The 22,940-nt window shown below is 32.0% G+C and overlaps 1 protein-coding gene across 1 annotated transcript in view; it reads left to right on the top strand.

The window, feature by feature from the left end:
- Nucleotides 1–12,062, top strand: part of LOC129229583 (histone-binding protein N1/N2-like) — a 75,792-nt gene extending 63,730 nt beyond the window's left edge. Inside the window, exons 11-12 of the mRNA XM_054863920.1 lie at nt 983–1,032; nt 11,900–12,062. Coding sequence (XP_054719895.1) covers nt 983–1,024 — 42 coding nt within the window. The 3' untranslated portion in view covers nt 1,025–1,032; nt 11,900–12,062. The remainder of the gene's footprint in view (nt 1–982; nt 1,033–11,899) is intronic.
- The last annotated feature ends 10,878 nt before the right edge of the window (nt 12,063–22,940 follow it).

A 22,940-nucleotide genomic window follows, 5' to 3' on the forward strand; every position in this document is an offset into this window, starting at 1 on the left:
TTTGTTACTAAAGTAATCAAAGATTTTTTTTCGACAACTAATGAAATCATTTGAAATTGAGTTGTGTACATAAGTAAATATTTTCATTATTTTTTAATAGTTAAAATGCTGTAATCATTCATTAAAACCTAAGTTCTTGATTAGAGAATAGCTCAGTATGACTGGTTGTTGAAAGAGTTCAAATTGTTTTACATAAATATGTCTATTCTGCCTTGTACAGGTAAAGGGCAGAAACTAAACATTTTTCATTTTCTTTTACATTTTTGTCATCTATGGTACATTTACCTTTATTACATACATTCTTATTTGGTTTCCGCTGAAAAAGAGGGGCAAAGAAAAAAAAAACGTCGAATTCCAACATTTTTTCTATTGTTAGTACTGAATCCACCACACATTTCTTCAAATATCTTGAAAACTAATTTCTGCAAGTACCTGCCGTTTACCTGCACATGGCAGTAATTTTTACGCAAGTAAAACTGCATTACTTCCGTACTTTAACTATCACTTGTTTGTTATTCTTGCAGCAACAATTATACTGCTTAAAAATTCAGTTCAAGATTATTTCCATTTAAATTTTTTAGTTTTATCATGATTAAATAGGTCTTTAATAGTGGTTTTAATTATTTCTTAGAATTCTTATGTTAACTGGTTCCTGAACGTAAAGTATTTGTTTTAGATTTCCTACAATATTTCTTTACCAATAATTTAATGTACAATTTTTACCAAAAAAAAAAAAGCATCTTTTCGAAATATATTTTTAATTAACAGCTTAAAACCGTTTTAAACATTGCATTTTATTTAATATGCAATGCTTTTCAGGTAGGACACAGAAAAGAAAAGAAAACCATTATCGTAACGTAAATCAGTGAAATTTGGTGAACTTAATCAGGGAAAATTCAGGGAACCTTTTTTTCCAGTTCTTGTCTCCACCCTGATATACCAAGTTATCAAATATTTTCAAGACCTTTTGTTTATCTTGCAGGTAGCAGTGGATACTGTGTCCAGTTCAAATTCTGCAGCATGAACAAAAAGGTATCTTATTATTTTGTTTTCTTCAGTGTATGTTTACTTAACATAAAAATAAGAATTGAAGTATTTATATTAAATGAAACCCCCTTTAACGGACACTCCCAAAGGGGGGACACCTCTAATTAGAAGTAATTTTTGTAAATTCCAGTCCTTCAATATAGGTTGTTCCGTGTAATTCACTCTGAATAGCGGACACTAACCCGAATAATGAACAGTTATTTGGACAAAAAATATTTCTTCTTGAATGCTTTGACAGAACTTTCTATAAGATAACAGTACAAAATGACTTAAAATATCCCATTTGTCATCCTTCGGATTTTCTAGTCCCCCCCTCTTTTGAGATGTCTATTCCACTGTAGTTCTTTGTAAAAGTACCCCTGTGTATATTTCTAAAAAAGTGTCAATTCAGTTTAGTGGGGAAACAGGGTTGTTTAGTTTAAAGCATGGCTTAAACCAATTAAAACCTATTAAATTAATAAAAAATTTAAAGAGTTTAAAAAAAACATGTAGTTTTTTTTTTCAAATGGTTTTTTTTTTGGAAAAACTTCATCATTTTCTCTCAAATGTTTTCATGAATTTTACATATTATTGCAGAGAGTAAAATCAATTGATGCAAAGTAAGTAGCAAAGCTTTATTGATAAATTACAGATTTAAATAATTGAAGAAACTGATATTTTTTTAAAGTAATTCAAGTTTGCTAAGTAGTTTTTCATTCTTCCTTTATTTTATTTTGTTTTTTTTTTAATCAATGCAGCTTTTCTATTAGGTACATAAATATACAAGGCAGACCAGCTAAGTATTTCTAAAATTACATGGAGAAAAAAAGCCAAGTAGCTCTTTTTTTATTCATTCAATTATCATTATTTTTCAGTCTTGCATTTCAAAATAGCAGGGCATAAAACACGTCAGTAAAAGTCAGTATTCTTCATCTTGTTCAGAATTTGTCAGTTTTTTCAAAATTTGGTCAGTAAAGTCAGTATTTTTTTGCTAATTTGCCGGATTCATTTTAAGAAAAATATCAGCATTGGTATTTTTCCTGTTTTCTGTATAAACTTTACAAAATGTCAAAAATGTGAGACATTGCCAATGCTGCAACCTAATCTGGCCAACCTGGTAAAGTTTGCACTATTTCATAAGAATAATTTGCTGTTAGCTTTTTAGTCAACTTTACACAAATATTTTAAAGAATAAATGTATGCATATTCAATTGTAAAAATATCTTAAAAAGAAATAAATGTCAAATAAATAACTAAGTTAATGAATATTGCAAAATAAAAATTTTGAAAGCAAGGTATTGAGATGGAGAAATGTGTCTGTTGGCCTGCCTGATCGCCCCCCCCCCCTCTCCCCCTATCCCACCATTGGAAAAAAAACATTTTTTGTTAAAAAAATGTTGTAGATTAAATGTTGTAATGTAGATGTAAATGTTGTTGTCCCCTTATTTTCCCAATGGTTCAAAACCCATTTTCAAATGATTCTGGTCGATTCAGCCGTTTATCCCTTCAGGTGGCGCTGGATAGAGATCTAATTTGAAAGTTGCCCACCACTTCACTAGAGATCTTTTTTCGACATGGCGAGAAGGCATGTGCTAAGCTCACATGATTGACAAGCGAGCATCCAATCAGAGAAGGAATTGATACTGTATCTAGGACCCCCTCACATGTTATTTATTAGCTGGAATCCCAATAATGGACAACCTTCAGGCATTGAGGTTTCCCCTTGTTGCTTTGATTTGTTTACTATTTACTACGCACGTGGTCACCCCAGGGAAGACCAGGGGACTTCCAGAATCGGCACGTTGAGTTAGGAAAGAAAAACTTCTATTGTGGCTAGAGAGAGAGAAATGTCGATTTGAAGCAAAAAAAAAACTCAAGTTTTGCAATGAGTTTGCCTTTAGTGTTTTCAGCCATTTTTGAACGATGGGGAAAAAAGCATTTAAATGCTAGATTTTTTGCTAAAAGACATTTTGAGAAAGTTAGCAGATTTTTTTGAAATTGAAAAAACGTATTAAAAAATACACACATGTATTATTTTAAAGTAACACACGCATGAATAACACATTTTTATTTTTTCTTTACATTCTACGCAATCTAGAGCCCCGTACGGTATTAGACTATTGTAGGTTGGAAAAGGGTAAGGTTTTGGAAGGGGGGCTTAGTTTTAACGCCCCATCTCCATCCCCCTTCCCCTTTTCTTTCAGTTTTGGACAGTTTCATGGCCATAATTTTTATTTGGACAAGAAGGGAGTATAATAACCATTAACATTTCCATGAGGGCTTATTTTTCGTTTAACTTCAATAATTAATGAAGGACTTAGTTTGAAAAAAACTTACTCGGAACACTGCTTCTCGCGTTTGAAATTTCAATCCTTTTGCATCTTGTAAATATTTTGATGTTTTTGACAGCAGGAAGTTATTTTGGCATATACTACTTTAGATTAGCTTATTTTTTGTTTAATTTCAATAAGTAACGAAGGAATTCGTTTGGAAATAACTTACTCGGACTTCGTTGAAAACTGCTTCTCGCGTGTGAAATTTCAATCCTTTTGCATCTTGTAAATATTTTGATGTTTTTGACAGCAGGAAGTTATTTTGACATATACTACTTTAGATTAGCTTATTTTTCGTTTAATTTCAATAATTAACGAAGGAATTAGTTTGGAAACCATTGCAACATTGAACTTACTCAGACTTCGCGGGAAAATGAGTTTTAGTGTTTGAAATTTCAATCTTTTTGCATCATGAAAAGATTAAAATATTTTGCCCAATCGAATGTTTTTTTTTCCCGAAGTGCTACCTAAGATTAGCATGTTTTATGTTTAAGTTAGTAGAAAATAAATAAATTTATTTTATGGGAAGTATGCCAAAATTGAACTTGGTTCGTGAAAGTTTGCTTATCTGAGGTTTCAATTGTTTTGTATCTGATAAATATTATTATATTTTTGGACATTTAAAGTTATTTTGACATGCTACATTAGATTAACTCGTTTTAATTTTTATTTAAATAACTAAAAAATTAATAATTTTTTTAAATTCAAATTTCTAATTTTTCAAACTTAATTTTAATTATTATTAGCTTATTTTCGGTTATTACTGTTTTTTTTATAGGGAGGGGAGATATTAAATGTAAAAACAAAATTGAGTGCATACCATTTTAACTTAGTGTTTGTATTTAAAACCAAGTTGAATTATAAAATTTTTTTAAAGTTGAATTTATGTACATCGTTTCATTGTCATGATGCCTGCTAAAGAGGGGGAATTAGTCCCCCCCCCCATAAAAGTTCAAAGCACTCATAGCCTTGCAATCATGTTTTTTTTTTTAAATCTATTACATGTTAGCATTAAATGAAATCTGCATGTATTATTTATAGCGCGAATTTTGGGTAGTACCTTGAATTTTTTTTTTTACTTTTGAAAAGTTCATGAATTTTTTTCTCCCTATAAGGTATGCCCCCTGTGATAAGAGATTAAATTTAAAATTCAAATGTAAAATAATTTTACTATAAACTCAGTTGTAGCTTTGTTGAAAATCAAAACAATATTTTTTAGGTTTCAGTGTGAGTCATGAGGAGGTGCAAATTTCTCAGCAAATAGTTAGATGAAACTGATGAAGATGGGAACAAAATTAGAGACTGGGGAAAACAACAAGAGAATAACGTTTTTTTTTTTTGGTGTATGATAACGTTACATTAAGAAGCATTAAAAGACAGAAAAAACATAAAAATAATTTTAAACTAAATAAAGATGAAGCACTGCTTTATCTATCCTTCAGCGAGACTACCAGCATCACTAATTCAAGTCAAAATGTATCATTATGCCATTTAGTTCTAAAGAGGCTGCCTTAAGTGCTGAACTAAGTGCCCCCCCCCCCATCCAAATATTTGTGTAAATAGTATGGATAAAAAGATCAGTTTCACATGCAGGTGATAAAAGAATTGTATTTCATTATTATAGTTAATCAACAAATTATCTTCACGAATTTAGCAGCAAGCAACTAATTTGCCTTTTGGTGCTTCCCTGGGTTAAACTATGAGTGGTCCTCCCAAGGTCCTCTTTTTGATCCTAACTGGTCCTCTTTAGTCCCCTTTTTGATTGAAAATGGTCCTCTTTTACCCTTTCCTGAAGCTAAAATGTGTTGGGAGCCCTGCTTAGTAATTCTTTGGTGTAAAACCTGAGAGTATCGGACTCACTCCTATAAACCCCATATTCAAAAACTGTTTTAATCAAATTATTTTATTCAAATATTTAAGATTAAAAATTTAATTAAGTTTTTTGCAATATAACATTGCTGCTATTCCATAGCTCACAGATCGTCTTCACTGTCACTGTCATGGGCCGCCTCCTAACTGTTCTTGATATAGTGATAAAAGATGGGGGAGGTGTATCCCTTTATTGAAGATCTGTGGTGCGGCTTGAATGCAACATGTATCGTTTTCATGCCCTGTTTAAAACATTTTTTATAACGAAAAACATTTTTTGGACATGGGGCATACAAGAGTTCAAAACCCTGGTTTTACCTCGAAAAATGAAAAAAAAAAAAAGTAAAACAGACCCTAGTATAAAAAAATATAGCGTTTTCGATATTTTTTTAAATGTATTAGGGGAACACCATTCTTTCTGATTCTTATGTAAAACGACCTTCCTTCTGATCCAAATATAACCACTGTTTTCTCCCATCACCCCGCACTTCTTTATTTATTTATTCACACAGTGTAATTCGTTATTTTCTATTTTTCGCTCCCTCCTGCTCACAGTTCATGCAAATGAGCAGCATATGCAGCGATGGATCATATCCTCCACCCAAACCTGGTGACAGGAATACTAATAAGGCGAACCACGTTTTTATCTCTTCTGTCATACCCATCGGTACCACTGTTACCTGGTGACAAAAAACTGCTAGTTGATAGCGCTTTATCATCAGTTAGACTATTTGATAAGGATAAAGTCACGATTGAACTGATAAGTGTTATGTTACATCAAAAGTAAGGGGAAAAGCCGATATTTGCTTATAAAAAATATTTTTGATCAAATGAATCAGTAAATAAAAGGTTGAAAATAAATGAAATGTTACTGAAAAAGAAAAATTATTAAATAAATTAATTAATGCATGAGGACAAATAAAGGAGTGAGTTAAAGAGTGAGTGGACAAGACAATAACTGAATGAATAAACAAAGAAATAAACAAGTAAGAGATTTAGTAAGTGATTGAATAATTTAATGACATTATCTATTTCACTTTGCTCCATCCAATTTGCCCTGCATGTAATTGTACAAAATATTAAAGATACAAGTAAGCTTAATCTAAACTAAATAAATTATGCGTAATATTAACTGCACCGACTATTTAAAGGTCTAAATGTTTCAAATGTTAATTACAAGAACTTTATCCTTTGATAATGCCAAAAATAATTTTCGACTTGCAACAAAATATTTCAATAAGAGTATAAAATTTTGAAAATTGTTTGTATTATCATATTCTGTGATTTTCAGATATAATTTTTTCTTGACTGGAGTAGACTATACGTGTTACAACATAGTTAAAATACTACTCGATAGGTGGCGCTAAAAGCAGAGTAAATATTTTATCATTTCACTTTGCCCCACATTCCCCTACTATATATTAATCTGTTTTCAATAATATGGTGTCACAATATAGCTGATTTTATGAGCCTTGTCTCATGGCAGCCAGTGCTTTCTGTGTGCTTTCATACGGACCACCTCAGTTTCCTAATTGTGGTCCCCCCCCCCCCGTGGTGCACATTTGTTTTTTTCCCCCTGGAGGGGCCCATATAACAAGGATTAGCTTCCCTCCCACTTTTTTTTTTGAAATTTGAATTTGTTTTAGTGAGGAAGGGGGCAACAGTGCCCTAGTTTTGTCTTTTTTTTCGAAGTGGGAAAAGGATTTCATACTGTCACGCTTAGCGGCACAACCAAAAAAGGAGTTTTAGGAGCTATCCTGAAAGGTGAAACACAATATCAGGTTATCTTTGGAGTATTGTTTGGAGCGGTTAGAGATATTCCTTTGAAATTTTTCAAAATTGAAATATTAAAGGCACGATTTCAGACTATTTTCGGTTCTTAACTCAGTGAAAGAATGTTGGTTGGGGAACCATCCCTCAGAAATGTCCGGAAAACGCCTAAATAAATGCGTTTTTAGGACATAAATTTCCATTAATACTCCAACCGAAAAACTAAAACTTATTTTTAATTTCTTGCAGGGGACGAGAGTTAAAGAAAGAAATATTTTGAAGACCATTTTTTTCAGAGTGACCAGGGAAAAAAGGGGGGAGGGGCTGTGAAAGAAAGAGAGGAGGACTTAATTTGCTAAGCAATAATCCGCATCTGTAAAAATTTTTAATTTAAAGATTTCTTTTTGAAAGAATTGAGATTTTTTTCCCCAACGCTTTCTTTTTGTTAAAATAACTTCGCTTTTCTAAGACACGATATTTTCTTGAGTAAGGGGCACGAATCCCCTGATCCCTTCTGAACACCAATGGTAACCTCTAAGGCGGGGGCTCCAAACTTTAACCCCTTTTGGCATCCTTTGAAGAATAATTTTCTCACGGCACCCTAGTTAATTATTCTTTATAATTATTGTTTCCGTGGACACTTCGCGGCTCCTCTCACCTCTTCCTGCGGCACCAAGTTCACAAAATTCTGATCTAACGTATTATAATTATTGTTATCGCTGTCATTATTTATTTATTTGTTTTTTTTTAGTTTGCAAATTATTTGTGGAGCAAACGAAAACCAAATAATAACTTCCAGTATTTATTTTATTTTTTGATTTGGTATGGGGTGCCTCGGCTCCTCTATATGCCCTTGCCCCCCATACCCACCTAGCCATATTTTGGCTGTTAGGGACCCGAAAAAAAAAAGTTTAGGATAAGCACTTTCAAGGTGAATTAATTCGCGAATAGAGCTATTTAAATAGCATACTCAAAAGGCTCTTTTCGAAACCATGAAGTTAGATATTCAGCTCATGAAAACTAGTTCATTAGATCAAAAATAATTCAGGATAACATTTATGTGATGATTTTGGGTACTCTAAAAGCACTTATTCTCGCAAGGCATTCATTTTCGTAATTTTCCAGAACTCGTCATAATTGCGAAAATTCAAACCTCGCGAAATATGGTTTTAAAAAAGAATGAAATTATGTTCAAATAAAATTTGAAATTTATCACATACTAGCAGTACCCGCACAGCGATGCCTGTGCTAAAAATTTGAAGAAAATCCGTTGAATTAAAGAAAAACAAATTACATCAAAATTACATTTGCAGTAGCTTTCAAATGTAAGAAACTGCATAATTCATTGCCAAACTCGCCAAGCGACTTTCTAATTAAAAAGAAAATCAGTTAACATACCACAATGAATTTAAAATAAAGTAACAAAAGTAAAATATCCATAAGCAACTAAGGCAACTTCCTCCAAAATGTTTAAAAAGAAAATAATTGAAAAATTGTCTGGAAAATAGACCTAATGTTATAATTGAAAATTGTCTGCAAAGTGGACCTAGTGTTATAGCAATTTCTCCAAAAAGAAGCCTTGAAAACTGGCTCAATTAGAATCGCTTATATCTCCGGTTCTAATTAAGTGAGAGAAATGGAACAAACACTCCGTTGTTCAGAAAAGAAAAAAAAAAAACCTTTCAAACGATATATAATGTTAGGATGTGGGGGATTTTTTCAACTACCAGTTTGGCGAAGCATGTGAATTTTTAGCTTAATTAATTAGAAAAAAAACTAATTCGAAATTTAGAATTCGGGCGTCGAGGTGCAGACCTCTGGAGTACGTTCGAATTTTGGGCCAAGTTTCAGGGCTGTAGGTGCTATGGGGTTTTCTAGTCATCGGATACAAAGAAACAAAGAAAGAAACACCGTCACCTTTATATATTTAGATTTCATGAAATAAGTGAATTTTGTAGTATTTTATCCTAGTTAATGCAACGGTTTATTAGCTCAAAATTTTTATGCTTTTCTTCCAAGTTCATTGTAATCCTTTTCAATGGGCACATAATTATGACATCTGTTTTATATTATTTGCAAGTTACCCCTCTGATATATTTTTTCGAAAGAAGTTTTTCTTTTGCATTAAAATATAGTCGATATTGATAATACTGCAATTACATAAAGGTATAATGCAAAGCTGTTACATCGTGTAATATTTTCACTAAAAGTAAGTTAAGTATTTATTTGAATTACTTGGGGGGCTCGGCAGTATTTTAAAATGTTTGTTAGTATTTAGTTAGTGTTTAATAAATTTTGGTCACTAAAATTTTTGACTCTGCAAGCAGTTTTACCCCTTAATACTTTCTCTTTTATCAAGTATATAAATGCATGAATAATCTTTGAAAATAATAAAATAAATTGCATTACATATTTAACAAAAGTATAGCTCAAGTATCATAGATAAACTACTGTATTTTTTTATACACTACAGTCTATTGCTCATGCCCACAATATTTTAAAATGTATTGCATGTGATAAATTCTCACAAGAACACATTATATACTAACTTCTGTGAAAACAAACTAGTATTTTCCAATTTATTTGCATATTTACTAAACTCTATTCTATTTTCACTGCAGAAAAGCATTGCCTGGATGTTTAATATTTAAATTTATACAACCAATTTTTTATGCTTTACATTCTTATAATACATTTTATAATCATTGAAAAATCTCTTAGAGAAACTTTACTTTTTTTTGTCCAAAGTGTAAAATAAGATGAAGATAATATTAGAGCAATACGGTATGCATTTGAGTAAAATTTTGAGATAAGAAAAAATTAATGTTTAAATTGTTATCTTGATTTGCTGCCTTTAACTTTCGTCATAAGTTCTTGCTGTATAAGTGACCTTAGTTTCTGTACACAAAAAATATTTGCTGACTAGTTTAAATAAAAAACAATCTTCTAAATGTATTCTGGGTTTTGCTAAAATGTTTTTTAAACTAAAAGTTAACAGGGCTAAATGAACCAGGGGTATTTTTTAAGTAAGGTCCGTTTTGAAATGAAAAAAGAATGAGTACAGATAGCGCAAAGAAATTTATTGCAGAAAAATCTACCTCCTTTACGCTATATTTCGACATTATTCCCGTGATTTTCCAAATATTTGTCATAGTGTGGTGCAAGTTTTTGTAGACCTACTGGTACAGAATGGCCGCTTGTGTTGTCAACCATGAGGTAACATGTTCTCTGAGCTCATTATTGCTGTTGTGCCACACACCACCTAGGAAAGACTTTAGATTCCGAAACAAATGAAAGTTGCTGCGAGCGAGGTCGGGATAGTCCGACAATGTTCAAAAACATCCCAACCAAAGCCCTGTAAGAGTCCTCATGGTTGACTATACAGGTGGCCATTTTCTACGAATATGTCTACAAAAACCTGTACCACGCTATGACAAATGCTTGGAAAATCACGGGAGTAATGTCGAAATATATCGTTACGGTGGTAGATTTTTGTGCAATAAATTTCTTTGCTCTATTTGTACTTGTTTTTTTTTTCAATTTCAAAACAACCTTACTTTAAAAACATGCCTTGTACAATTTATAGATTTTTTTTCACTTTGTATTTCCTGATATCAGGATTTTTCTTAAAGTTGTGTTTTCCAGTGAGTTCTGAAAGAAAATTGTGAATGAAGCACTGTGCTCTTAATCATTTAATAATATTTTGACCAGTTACAAGATCTTTTAATTTATTTTCCTAGTTTCAAAAAAGTTTTATTCATTATTCAGCAAATGATAAAGTCGCAACTTTCAGTCATACTTTGTACCAAATAAGCTTTACATCATGTTGCTGCACATTACAAATAAAGCTAGCATCTATTTTACTAAGTATGATACTCTTTTTTGTTACGCCAAAGTTTAAGTTTTTAAATTTTAATCAGTATGTGGTCAGTATTAAGTCTGTATTGGTCAGTATTTTATACATTTTGGTCAGTAAAGTCGGTATTTTTGTGTCTCCAAATAGTTTTATCCCCTTAAATAGTCCAGAAAGCATATTTCAACCAAAACTTCATTTACTACCTAATTAGCTTGATTAAGATTCATTGAGATAGATTATGTACCATTGAAGTGATGCATAGTGTATATGAATTTCAATGCTAGAATATTTAAATGACCAGAAAAAAAAAACTTAAGTCCAAGAACACTTATAGTAGGCATAAAATTAATTGCGCTTATATCAGCACACTTTTTGTTCTAGGTGTTGACAGGGAAAATTTTATACCTGGTCTAAATCAATCTGAACTTTGAACCTTGTTTTGTTGTACTAAATTGTTCGAACTTGTATATTGATATGTATCTAAGCTATTCTTTTGGATCCTGTACCCCAAAATCAGTCCTATTCCGACTCCACAAGCACTGGCACAGTTGCGGACTTTGAGGGTCAATGACAAACTCAGACTCTTGGACTTTTGAACCTTCGACTCCGACTCCTTTTCTTAAAAATCTGTCCAACTCAGACTCTTTGACTCTGTCTCTACAGCCCGGGTTTTTACTAATGTTTTTCAAAAACTGGGCTTCTTACAAAATTTTGGAATTATCCCTTTGTTAAGCAATAAATAAATTGCTTTGTTCCGATGAATAACAGAAAATATCCAATGTTGTTTGGCACAAATAAACAGATTACAGATTCATTGCTTTTACTGGGTGTCTTTACATCTAGAAGCTCACACCTTTGAATTAAAAAAGCGGTTCCTTGAAACCCCGAAACAGGTGTATTCTGTAATCTGTTTATTTGTGCTAAACAACGTTGGTTATTTCCGGGTATCCCTTTGTTCTTTTAAAGTTTAATTTTACTTATGTTTAGTTCTTTTTTTATGAGATAATTCATCTTTTCATTTCATTCAATTAAATTTCTGTTTCAGGTTGAATTATATTTGTTCTCACTTGGATTTGCAGTTTCATATTATTTGAATCTGATGTAAATATACCATGTAGATGAGTTTTATGAATGTAATCAATAACTTATATTGTATGAATTTCAACATTTGTACATTTTTACATTTTTTCATAAAGCAGTTTTTTCTAGTTTTGGCTGTTCTCTTTGATTGTAAATGTTACATAATTATATTTGAAAACTAATTGTTTGCATTTGTGCACAAATGAGGGGGGGGGGGGCTGATGATGTACTATAGGGGTTTTCAAGATGGTTGGATGCATTCACCTAGGAGAGTGCCAGAGAATGTCAAGGAGTCAAAAATGTTTTCTAAAATAAAATATGGAAGTAAAACAAACTGGAATTTATTCAGATTCGAGATCAAATGTAAATATTTTCCACATTATCACCACTTTTAAAGATTTTATAGCATTTCCCCCCACATATCCCTGTGAATCTGTATTAGCAATATTAGCAAGCATAAAGTCAAAATGTCCACCCATGATGGACATTAAAAGGGTCATTAAGGCATGCTTTTTTGCAAGTTACAACGACTAATGTTCAAAACTTTGACAAGAGCAAGCTTTGGCAATCCTATTGATGTTGTGAAAGTGAATCGTAGGTTGCTTCAAATTTGTTTTTAGTTATTTGATTTCTTATGTTCCACGCGCAAAAATGAATTACAAAAAAAAAAAAAAAAAAGATGGACCTAACTGGTTCTTGCATCAAGGCTGTCAACTGTTTTTATAGGTAAATTTGCTTTTTATGACGAATTTTACAAAATATTTTAGACATTCCTTAGACAAAATAATTGATATTGCACAATTTAAGAAAGGTATTGAAGTTTTTTTTTAATTTAGTCACATCTTACTGCTTTTTTTTTCTTTTAAATTCATTAATTTTCATTTTGGTAAATGAGAATTAATCCTGTGTAGTATTGAATCTTCTGAATTGTATTTGTCTTTTTTATGTTTAAAGTTTTTATGGTTAGTGATATAATCATGAAGTATGCTGGCTATACTATTAAAACCTGTGGACATCGGTGTGTGTAACCCTATATGTCTGTAATCCTATCTACGGACTGGCAATGTCCTATTATATCTAGTGATTCGAATCAAAGTATACCTGTATTATGACTGATTTTGCAATTTCGTAATACCGGTATTTGCTGAGGTAAAATACAAGTATTTTTGATATTAGCTGAAAATATTAAATAGTTTCAATTGAACTTATATACATTTAAAATATAAGTAGATATTTAATATCTTTTTCCATGATGCAGAATCAAAATCAATCTTTTGATATAAAAATTTGGCTTCAAAAGCACAAATTAATAGAATATCATTAAACAAAAGTAGCGGAAGATTGCAAAATGATAGTTATTACTAGATGGTGAGAGGAATCATTTTTGTGCGCTTTTATGGATCATGTTTTTATTTTTTCAATTTCTCTGATCACTCACTTTCCCTTTGTGAAAGTAAATTTCAAGTGTAATTTTGAATGCATGTCACATGATCACATGAACAATTTATTCTAACCAACAATTGCAGTAATACTTGTTTTTTTTTTGTTTTTTTTTTTTCTAATTGTCTCAACTGTGCTAAATTTTGACAAACTTTTTCTTGTTAGCATACCAAATAGTAATTCGTTGTCACCAGTATTGGTTTGTTATCCTGTCTTGCTATGTGGCTTCATCCTTGAAAGATAACAAGGTCAAATTTAGTCAAGTTAATCGTAAATTTTAAACCTGAGATCGAACAAAAAACAAACACAAACCTCTCCTGCTCAAGATAAAATTATGTTAATATTGGAAAAGTCCGTCTTTTATTTTAATCCGGCTTTCGGAAAGAATTTACGTTTAGCTCTAAATTTAAATAATAATAATACACACAATGCAAAAGCAACACACACTAAAGGATTTATCCAAAAATAACTTGAAAGAGATCAAATCATTTGAAGACAAAAGTGGTTAATCAAACATTGTTAACAGTACATCTGACCTGCATGAATTCAGAAAGAGTATTTTCGATTGTAGGAAAGTGAAGTGCTAAAATGTGTTCCTGGCTCAGATAATTCAATAAATGCATTTTGTTTTTACTAATATTTATTTTTTTATTATATTTGTTCCTTCATTTTATATGTGTTCACAATACTTTTGTACAAAAATTGTATTATTTATGAAAAAGTATTATGTGTTGTAACAAAACCATATGTTTTAAAGACTTTTTCCAAGAAATTTCAAAAACCAGTATGTTTTACAAATACGGTATATCGGTATTGAACTTTCGGTCTGGTATTGCAATCCCTAATCATGTCAATACTGGTACCGTTAGATGGTAGGGCATCCAGGGGAAGCGATTCTGCCCTGTCTCATTCCTCTAAACCTTAAGGAACTGGAACATCTAGGGATGTTCTGCCGCACTGAAAATCACTAAAATCAATTGTCACAAGGCGCAGCCATTGAACAGGAGTTGGCGAGTGAAGGGAGCAGGGGATAGAGCTCCCTAGTATTAATATTGACATAGGCCCGTTGTTACATATATTGCCCGTATGGTGACTGGTGGGAAAGAATAGTCCCATTGTAGCTCATGCATGTCGTAAGAGGCGACTAAAATGGACAAAGAGCTAAGACGGACTTCTACCCTACGGTGCTCTGTTCCTTGGACAACAAAAACTATTTTCCTCCCATGAGCCAGTTGATGAAACTAGTTCAAAATGGTTACACAGTGAGAATATTATCAATTTCTTAGAAATTAGTTCAAAAGTGTTTGTATATGTAAAAAAGATACACTTGGGGTATTTTGTTGTGTTAGAGTAACATTTTCTTTACATGTGTTCAGCAGAACAATCAATAATGGAATTTACATTGAGATCAGGATATTTTGGCATCATTCGTCAAAATATGAAAATAGCATACGTTTCATTCAAAATCATATAAAATTCTAAATAAAAACACTTCAAAGAGCTTCTTTATATTTATATCACTATATAGAAATACACTTAATACAATTGTTACATAAAATTCTATGTAAAAAATATTTTAAGGAGCTAATTTACTCTTCAGTGTTCTATTCAGAAGTACGCTAAGCACAGTTGTCCCATAAGCATTAACATCCCTGAATTTTTGATACTTTACCAGTTTGCTTCTACTAACTCTCATTGTAGGATGTCTTTATTGTGGAGGATGTATTTTTCCAGTCACTAAATCTTTCACAGAAGATGCTGGTGTTTCTGAACTGAAAAGATGGCAAGGCCACAAACGACTGCACATTTACAGTCAGGGTGCACCAATCATGTTCTGTTTTGTTTCTCTCAGTTGGCCAACTTCTTGTTAATGTTACAAATGGGTAAAGACTAAAAACGTTGACCCATACAGCTTCTTTGTTTGCAAAACATCTGCATCTTTATTTTGGACCTAACCATTATTGGATCCGTAATCATGCAAGTCCATTTTGCTGTATTAGGGTCAAAACAAAATGTTCCACATTTGCAAGTTTTTTTCCAGTTTTATGTTGATCTTTACTTGTGGAAGAACTTTTCACATCCGAGAATGACCAGGTTCTTTTCAAATTGAATACTTCAATCTGGCTCAGACTGGTTCAGGTGCAGGAGGAAGAGTAGGAAAAATTAGGGAGGTTTGACTCATAGGAAGACTTGGCCCATGGGGATTTTTTTTCATTAAAAGGATATTTAGGGAAAATTTTACACGTTTGATCAATCACACAACAGTATTTTGCAGGGAGAAACCATTTCACTATTAGTGGTTTACAAGAAATTCAGTGGTAAATGATACTTTACCTTTCAAGTAAAGTGTGAAGATTTTGTTATTTGTTGAATTTTAGTATCCATTTTTGAGGGAAATGAATTTTAAAGTTGTTCATGTTTTAGTCACTTTTTAGCTATATATTGATATGCAGCTGTTTTATGTAATTTTAATCTAAGTTGCTAAAAAATTAAGGTAAACAAAAGAGAGCTACCTGAGGAGCGATGACTCAAGCTAACTAGGAAGACTTGACCCTAAGAATAATTTGATGTTTTTGTTATGAATAGCTAAAATATTGTGATTTAGGCCTAATGATTTTATTTATGCAATAACTCTAATATTGTGAATATGAAGGCCTGATTTTCTTTTTTAATTTTATGAATAACTAAAATATTTTGGTTTAATAAGTAGTTTTTATTTGATAAAAAATAACTAAAATACTAATAATCTTCAAGCCTAATGATTTGTTACTCATTATAATTACTGAAATATTGTTTAGGTCTGAGCTGATTACGTGATTACGTTTTGAATTAGACATCTGCTTTTCTGCTGATGTGGAGCAAAATTAATTTAAACAAAATATGTAACACTTCACCTAAAGAGTGAAAATTTGTTCATCCACTTCAAGTATCACTTAACATATTAAAGCAAAAAAACACCATCAGACCTGCGTTTTTGTCTTCAGTATCTATGAATTTTGCACTCATGAAGGTGGGTCATGTCTCACTAAGTATTGGATCAAGTCTTTGCAGATCAAGGGGCACTTGGCTCATATGCAGACTAGGAATATAATTTCTTTGTACTATTTCTTATTAGACTTAGGCTGTTAATTTTAGCCATAATGTTGTGCAAAAAAGCAAGATATTTATATTTCGTTGTAATTATTTCACAAAAAAAAAAAAAAAAACCCTAAAATTGGGTCAAGTCTCCCTAGTTTCCCTCCTACAGGTGAGGTACTACTATTTATTAGTCTATAAAAATGAATTGTCATCTTTTTTCAATTTCGCACTTCTATCTTGTGACAGCCAATTTTTTAAGACATCACTATGTTTTGGTCTGCTCTGATTTTAGTTCAGCTCTTTTTTTGAACTCAGCCCCAGATCTGCATTATTTTTCATTGGCTCATTTCACAATCTAAAAAAATGAAAGAAAAAAAGTTTGAATACATTAAACGTTGTGCAATTAACAATTTGTACAAGGAAAAATTATTAATTTCATTTGATTTGTCACTGTTTAACAAATGAATTGTTTGATTCTTTTCGTTTTGTAGTGCGAATCAATTTTACGCAAATGTCATATTCATTCTTTTATTAAATGACTCAAACTTTCTTGTTATAATTATCGTAATGCCAAAATTGAAATTCCAACGTATACTGCAAGTACTACTTACGTCATGTTATATCGAGTGACAAGTCAACTATTTTATTGCAAATCACATGAATTTAATTTAATTTTGCAAACATTTGCAAATTAATTGCATTTTAATGCAATTCATTTTGTGCATTACATGCAAATCAGAAGTATTCAGTATCTACGAAAAAACTTGAAACTAGTCAAGATAAATTATTGGCGTATTGTCTTTCTTACGCCCTGCACTAAAAATCGCAAAAGAAAGAAAATAGATTTGGGAGTATATTTTTTAACAATTTGTTTTGGACTTAATCAAATGCCCAATGGTACGTCTTAATTGATGCAATTTACCGGCTGTTTAAGATTCCACTGGTAAGATATGTATTACGTCTTGTAACAAGAAAATAAGCTATTGAGCATAATCACATAAGCAGAGGTAGCTGCCTCAATAGAATCGGGAGCTGATCCAACATTATTTCCCCTTTGAAATCAAACTACTTTCTATATCAAAGTTAATGCAATATCGTCAGAAGATAAATAAAGAAATTTGTTCTTAATATAACCTAAGAAATTTGAATCTATTGGCTCTTTGACTGGGTTTGTATTAAACTTGGAACAAAGTTAAGCAATTGTTTTGGGGTGAAGTAAAATTAAGTTATTAGAATGCGCAATGTACAATGAGTAGTCATTTTAAACTATCTTAGTTCTATCGTCACCCCTTGAAAGAGTGATCATAAGTTTGTTTCAGGTAAGCTCCTACAGATCCTTCATTGGGGTTGACGAAATTCTAGCATTTGGATCTGAATTCCCAAGTCTCTTGTTCCATTAAGTCTTAATCAAACTTTAACTAGCTTTTAGAACTTCAACTAACTATACTTAATCGAACTTAACTTTATGACTAGAATTTTGTTAGCTGCTTGAGTATGGACGTCGCCTGAGTCTTTTTGGTCCATATCTCTAAGAGCACTTTCTCCTATGTGTTCATCACCTCCCCCTCCTCATCATCTGAATCTTCGGAGTCCTCGTCATCTTCACTACTGCTCAGAGTGTAAGCCTTATCTGTCTCATCAATGTCTTAAAAACTTGTGTGCATGAGGAGATATAGATTTCATTTTAAACAACAGAGTACCATAAAACCTGCAGTATACCTTATTTTTGTTTGTGATCAAAAGTAAATTGGTACAACTTGAGGTAAAAGGGTTTTGTATTCATGATCTGCACTATAAATATTTCCTAGTTTTTCTACTGGAGATAAAATAAAAGTGATGATTGAACCATATTCATTTTAAACAAGGAAGAAGTTATTTTATCTCTGACATGCAACTTACCTTCAAAAGAATAGATTGTGATCCCAACAGTTTTATCTCATGGTATCCATAATATGCAGACAATTGCAAATCCTCTTCATAACAATTGAACACTTAATTCTAGGTGCTGGTGATTTACACATGTAAAACATTATTCCTAGATTACCGTTTCTGATCACTGTAACATCATATATTTACGTTCCACTGATGAGAAGTAATAGCTTTGAGCATGAAGAGAAAAAGTTCCTCTTGTCCTCCTACATTTTTGTTCCCAAATTGGCCTTTAAGTAATTTAAGAATAGCTCTATATGTTTGGTTAGATAGGGGTGTTTAGGCGTAGGAGCCTAAGTAGTATCTCCGTATAAAACAAAACATTTTTATTTATTAAATGTTCATAGACTATTGATCAAACTAAATGACACACTAAAATGTAGAGGAAACGTTTCACTTACTCTGCTTTACTTCTGTTTTAAGTGGTTGTAAAACATTTATCCTTTTTTTTCTCTCGTAAAATCAGGTGTATGCTGAGTACTGATGAGTTCAATCATTCCCTCAAACTGATCTTTACTTAAGGTCCACAGAGCCGTCCGAAAAATGGAATTTTTTGGGAGGTCTTTGAAACTTGCAAGTGAGATATTCCATTAACTTTTTTTGAAACAGGTAGACGGCTGTAGTGTTGTGGATGAGGCAATCTGATATTGTTATAGAATTTACATATTTGACTTCTTTCTCTCTAAAATACTCCACAAAAGGGTGAATGGTTGCCTGACTGTTTGACCAATGATATGATTGAGCCTCATCTTGCAAAATGATCGAATAATTCTCAGAAAAGTCACAAATGACAGCCACTTTACATTCCAGAAGATTTGCTTTAATATGTCTGAGAAGTGCACTTCGTTCTTTTGCTGTGAAGTGATGACGAAGTAAGATAGGAAATTATTCTGAAAATACTTCAATGAATTTACAAACCGGGTTTTGAATTGTTTCCAAGTTACATCGGTCCATAGAGATGCACTGTCTGTATGTGACAGTCTCAATTGCATTGTCTTCATATGCTTTTTCCAGCTTTCTTCCACTCTCCTCTAATCCGTTTGGTACCTGGACATGAAACACAATTAGAAAAGAAGCAATCAGTAGATGGTGGGGCTGCGAACAATCATTTGCAGGCAGTCCTTATTTGTTTTCATTTTGCCATCTGTCATTGAACTCATTCTTGCATTTTCAAACATAAGCTTCACATTCTGATGAATGGTGCACACACAGACTGAGGTTGTTACACTATGGCCTGATAGTACACAATTTTTAGGCCTAAGTTCTGAAAACTTAAAATTTCCACTTTTGTGAAGTTGGAAAATTTTCTTTGAAAACTAACCGCTTCTTTTAAATTACTAAGTATCAACCTTTTTGATTGGTTGGTTATAATTAGGTTTTTTTGTTGCACAAGAGCCTGAAGAGGATATACTGCGCCATACGATTGCTTAAATTCGAAGAAGGAGCCAAAGAAGAGAGATTGTTTAGTGATTAAAAGTTAAAACTTCAAGAATTTGTAAAAAAAATAACGGAAGAAAGTACATAAGAAAAGTTTTAAATTTTGAAAAATAAGCCAAAAGAGTAGATGGAAAAATAATTTTGAGCAGCATGAAAACATTTATAACAGCACAAGGACAAAAGAACAAAAACTAAATTGGAGATAAAAGTCCAATCTCCCGCAGGAATATGAACAACACCTCCTGTTTTCCTTCTATGCTGTTGTCTTTCACTGACAAAGTCCTTCATCACTTGTAAAAAATCATTTAACAATATCAATGGTATGATTTGACAGACTTTGTACTGGTTTCATATCAAGATCAGACAATGCGCCCTTTTTTTTTTTCAACAACGCTCTTTCTTCACGCTCACTGCCAATGCGCCCTATGCTTTAATTTATGCAATGGATTAAACATTTTGCTATTCATTGTTAAATCTCTTGCATAAATTAATACCAGTTTTGCCAAATTAAATAATTTTGTGGTATTCCCTCATCGTTGAGTTGATGCTTAACGTTATCACGCTATAATTTGTACTTGGCAACTTTTTCTTGATTACGTATCGTTATGTTTCCCATGCGCACGCTTTATCTGCCTCATACAGTCCTCCCTCCCCCAGAGCCGTCGTAGTTAAACACAGCTTCATGTATTGTACAAATATCACCAGGTAACCAATTTAATGCATAATAGAAATTCAAATAAGGAGCAAAAACATTGTCTATAAAATCGAAAATACTATGACAGAGGAGTTCAATAAGTACTCCGCTCTGAGAATAAGTCAAAAGTCGTGCAAAAGTAACATATCATCAGTTACAAAATGGCCATGACTATCTCCCAAAACAACGTACGTTTTCGAATTATTTCAAGTCTTCTCTGCAATCCTTGTGAACTGAGACGGATCATGGACGCTGACCGTCTCGTCATTTTCCCTACTCTTTCCAAACGCTCGCTTGCGAACCGCTACTGGGAGTTTAGGGACCTTTTGAATTCATAGACGTTTGCTACAGTTGCTCTTTTGTTATTTTATTTTTTTGTTGTTTATTGTATCTTTGTCCGCGCGCTTTTCTGTTATTTATTTATTTATTTTTTGTATCTTTGCCCACTTGTTTTTATCCTTTATCCAGTTGTTCTTTTGTATCTGTGATTGTCATAAAATCGTACCATTAGAAAGAAAAAAGCATTGCCGACCCCGTCTTCATTTTTTATAGGCCTTATAACGCTATTATAATTGTTGCTCCATGATTCTATAGTTTTGACAAGACCTTCACTCTAAGACGCTCCCCCGCCGCAACCAACTTCACACACTTTGTCAAATTTGCTTAGACTTTTATATTTGGGAACATATTGATAATTTCAAACTTCCTGCTGACAGTGGATTCTTTTTTTTAATCATATGTATTCCAGGCAACACACGAGCCTGATCGAAAGGTTATTCCATTGGTGAGATCGACATGAGCCCATCTGTTATTTTACTAATAGATGTTGATGTATGGCCTACACTTTGAACGCAAAGAGAATCCACGGAATTGATCCCAGCAACCAACAATACCAAAAAAAAAAAAAAAATCACAGAAATATTAACATGAAAATGTGGGAAAACAAAAACTGGCTAAGGAATATCATTAAGGTGTGTAACCACCGGTTAATCCTCGCTAGTTCATCACTACAGCTGAGGTTACGACATAGGTAGTTATTGTTTAGTCATACCGGGACCACCGTGACAAAGCGCGTGCTCCATTCGTCGCCGCGCGTTCTTTCTACCCGGGCCCGGAACACAGTTGAGTGAGTCACGCTAAGCGATCGAACGTTTTGCTTCGTTCGCTGACAGACTCGATTGCAAGCTTTTTTTCATTGAAAAAGCAAATTAAATTTTCTTAAAATGTGTTTACCCATGAACTCTTTTCCACAGATTAAAGTAAAAAGAAAAAAATAACAACAAATAATTTTGAAGCAAAATATTTTCTCAACAAAAAGTAAAATGGTGAAAATCTTCAAAATAAATTTTCTTGAAAGCGTTGCTAAAAGCCTGATTATCCAAAAAAAAAAAAATATTTTTCAACAGAAACAAATTATTAATTGCATATTATACATGACAATACTATGAAAATGTGTTTACCAATAAATAGACAAGGTATTTTTTTTATTGTTATCATTATTATCTTGTAATTTAAAAATCAATATACATTCCATCAAACGTTTAAGATAATATCGATACGTTTTCGAGCCTTTTAGTGGCAACTCTTAATTTCATTAAAATATGTAATATAAAATTAAAAAACAAAAACAAAGAAAGGCTGAAAATGATGTCATTTTTTGATAGGTCTTAAGATAAAAATATTTCTGTGTACAATTATTTTGCACTGAAAACAAATCCCAACTAAGTAAGATTGAGTTGAATGGTTTTTCAAGAATATATATACTAAAGCATATTTATAAATTCAATAGATAGGTCAAATTTAGAGTTAAGACTTCCTTTTGAAAGACACAGGAAAGGTTCTCATATCTCTTTCTCTATAACACAGTACTTATCAGAACAATTATTATTGTAAAATAACCAGCATTAGTTCAAAAAGTAAAAATAGTAGGTTAAAAAGAGAAAAACATAGAAAACGTTATATACTCATGCATATAACCAAAATAAATAAACTAAATAATTGAATATTTTACTAAGGAAATAAGAGAAAAATTTAGCACTTTAAATTCATTCTCCTATAATTTAAACCAAATGTGCAGCTAAAGTTTAAAAAAATATTTTTTTCTAAATATTCATTAAACATTGATAATCAATTGCAGATGCACCGAATATTCAGTTGATATTTGGATTGGTATAACATTTTTACTTCCAAAATACCAATTCAATATTTTAAACTTATGAAATTACTTTTATTCACTTGTTTATCCATTCTAGAAAGATGGCATTTTAGAAAGTAATTAACATTAAAGTTATTCATGTAAAACTTCAAGATATTTGATGTTGTAGGTATAGCACTACATTGTAAATTGAAGACACTATAACTTGCAATATGCTGTCTGAGATTCAGCAATCGAATTCTTAACTTTCCTTTTAAATCGTTGCACAGATTT

This window comes from Uloborus diversus, chromosome 9 (assembly GCF_026930045.1).
Source record: "Uloborus diversus isolate 005 chromosome 9, Udiv.v.3.1, whole genome shotgun sequence".
Lineage (NCBI taxonomy): Eukaryota > Metazoa > Arthropoda > Arachnida > Araneae > Uloboridae > Uloborus > Uloborus diversus.